Here is a 1,775-nt window from a genome sequence, read left to right on the forward strand (position 1 = left end):
TACCTCCTCCTCCTCCTCCTCCTCTCCCTCCCCCCTCCCCTCCTCCTCCTCCTCCCTCCTCCTCCTCCTCCTCCCTCCTCCACTCTGCCCCTCCTCCCTCCTCCCTCCTCTCCTCCTCTCCTCCCTGCTGTCTTACCTGCAGCTCTGCCCGCAAGGAGATAATGATTTTCTGCTGCCTATCCACCTGATTCTCCTTGTCCTTGAGCTGCCTCCGAACCTCCTGCAGCTCCTCCAGGGCCCCGCTCTCCTCCCCCCTCGCCTTCCTCCTCTCGTCCTGCTGGCGTATCACTGACGAAAACCTCGTCCTGCTCTCCTCACCTTCGTCTTCCTCGCCATCGCCTCCATCTCCGACTGCCAGGAGCGGTGAGATCTGTGAGGAGAGGAGGGAGGGAGGAGGAAGAAGAAGAGGAAGAGATGGTAGGATAGAGAGAGGAGGGTTGAGTAGGAGGAGGAACAGGCAAGAATAGGAGGGAGGGAGCAGGAGGGAGGGAGGGAGGGATTGTTCACTTGTAGTGCAGCAATCAAGTTGTCGTCATTGTCAGTCTTTGCGATAAGAATCTGGACGGGAAAGGAAGTCAAAGCGAACAAACAAGAAAAGACAAAGTCACTTGAATCTTGTCACGAAGATCCCTGCAGTCCTTCTCGAGGTTCCTTCGTCCTCATCACTCCTCCTCCTCCTCCTCCTCCCCCTCCTCCTGCTCCTTTCAATCGTCTCCCCATCTTTCCACCTTTACCTGACACGTGCAGAAGCCGCGTCTAACTTCTTCCTCATACCCTCCTTCTCCTCCCGCTCTTTAAGGAGGTCATCCTGCACCATATGTCAGGTCTCTCCCTGTCCCCCCTTCCTCCTCCACATCCTCCTCCTCCTCCCCTCCCCCCTCCTCCTCCACATCATCATCATCATCATCATCATCATCATCATCATCATGCCTCCCTGACCAACGATGCTCGGCTCTCACTCCTCTACATCATTACCTGCAGTTGCTGCGCCTCTCGCTTCCTGTCTCTCTCAATCCTCTCGATCTCCTTCCTGCCCTTCTTATCAGACCTCCTCCTCCTCCTCCTCCTCCTCCTCCTCCTCCTCCTCCTCCTCCTCTTGCTCCTCCTCCTCCTCTTGCTCCTCTTGCTCCTGCTAATCCTCCTCCTCGTCCTGCTGCCGCTCCTATTCCTTCTCTGTTCTGTACATGTGGATGAAGGGTACACCTGCACAGATAGCAAGCTTCGGGGAGGAGGGAACAAGTAAACCTGAATTCTGCTCGCGTCATCGCCTACAAGATCATATCGACCTGAGGAGAAAACGGTCCACCCTTCCTCCTTCTTATTCTTCCTTCGTATTTTGACTCCCTCTCTTCCATCCTCTCTGATTCCTCCACCCTTCTCCTGCTCCTGCTCCTGCTCGTGCTCGTGCTCCTGCTCCTGCTCCTGCTCCTGCTCCTGCTGCTGCTGCTGCTCTTTGCTCCTGCTCCTGCTCCTGCTCCTCGTTACTGCTCCTGCTGCTGCTGCTGCTCTTTGCTCCTGCTCCTGCTCCTCTTCCTCCTCCTCCTCCTCTCCTGCTGTACCTCCTCTCCTCCTGCTTCTTCTCCTCTTCTCCTGCTTCTTCTCCTCTCCTTCTCATCCTAGAGCAGCTGCGAGGCGATCGGCTGCCTCCTCCCCGGGCTCAGCCGCAGGTGAATTTCTGTCGCTCGCATCCTCACGGGCTGAGACTCAGCAGGAGGATGGAGAAATTTCTGTGCCGGAAGCACCGAGCCATGGAGAAGAAAAGAGGGGAAAGAGGA

At 56.6% G+C, this 1,775-nt stretch overlaps 1 protein-coding gene across 1 annotated transcript in view; it reads left to right on the forward strand.

The window, feature by feature from the left end:
- The window catches only part of GUITHDRAFT_164576 (hypothetical protein), a gene marked incomplete at both ends in the record, with an annotated part of 4,571 nt that extends 4,279 nt beyond the window's left edge, over positions 1-292 (forward strand). Inside the window, one exon of the mRNA XM_005827820.1 lies at positions 143-292. Within this exon, the coding sequence (XP_005827877.1) occupies positions 143-292 (150 nt within the window). The remainder of the gene's footprint in view (positions 1-142) is intronic.
- Positions 293-1,775: the final 1,483 nt, after the last annotated feature.

The sequence above is a fragment of the Guillardia theta genome, assembly GCF_000315625.1.
Source record: "Guillardia theta CCMP2712 unplaced genomic scaffold GUITHscaffold_64, whole genome shotgun sequence".
In the NCBI taxonomy this organism is placed as follows: domain Eukaryota; class Cryptophyceae; order Pyrenomonadales; family Geminigeraceae; genus Guillardia; species Guillardia theta.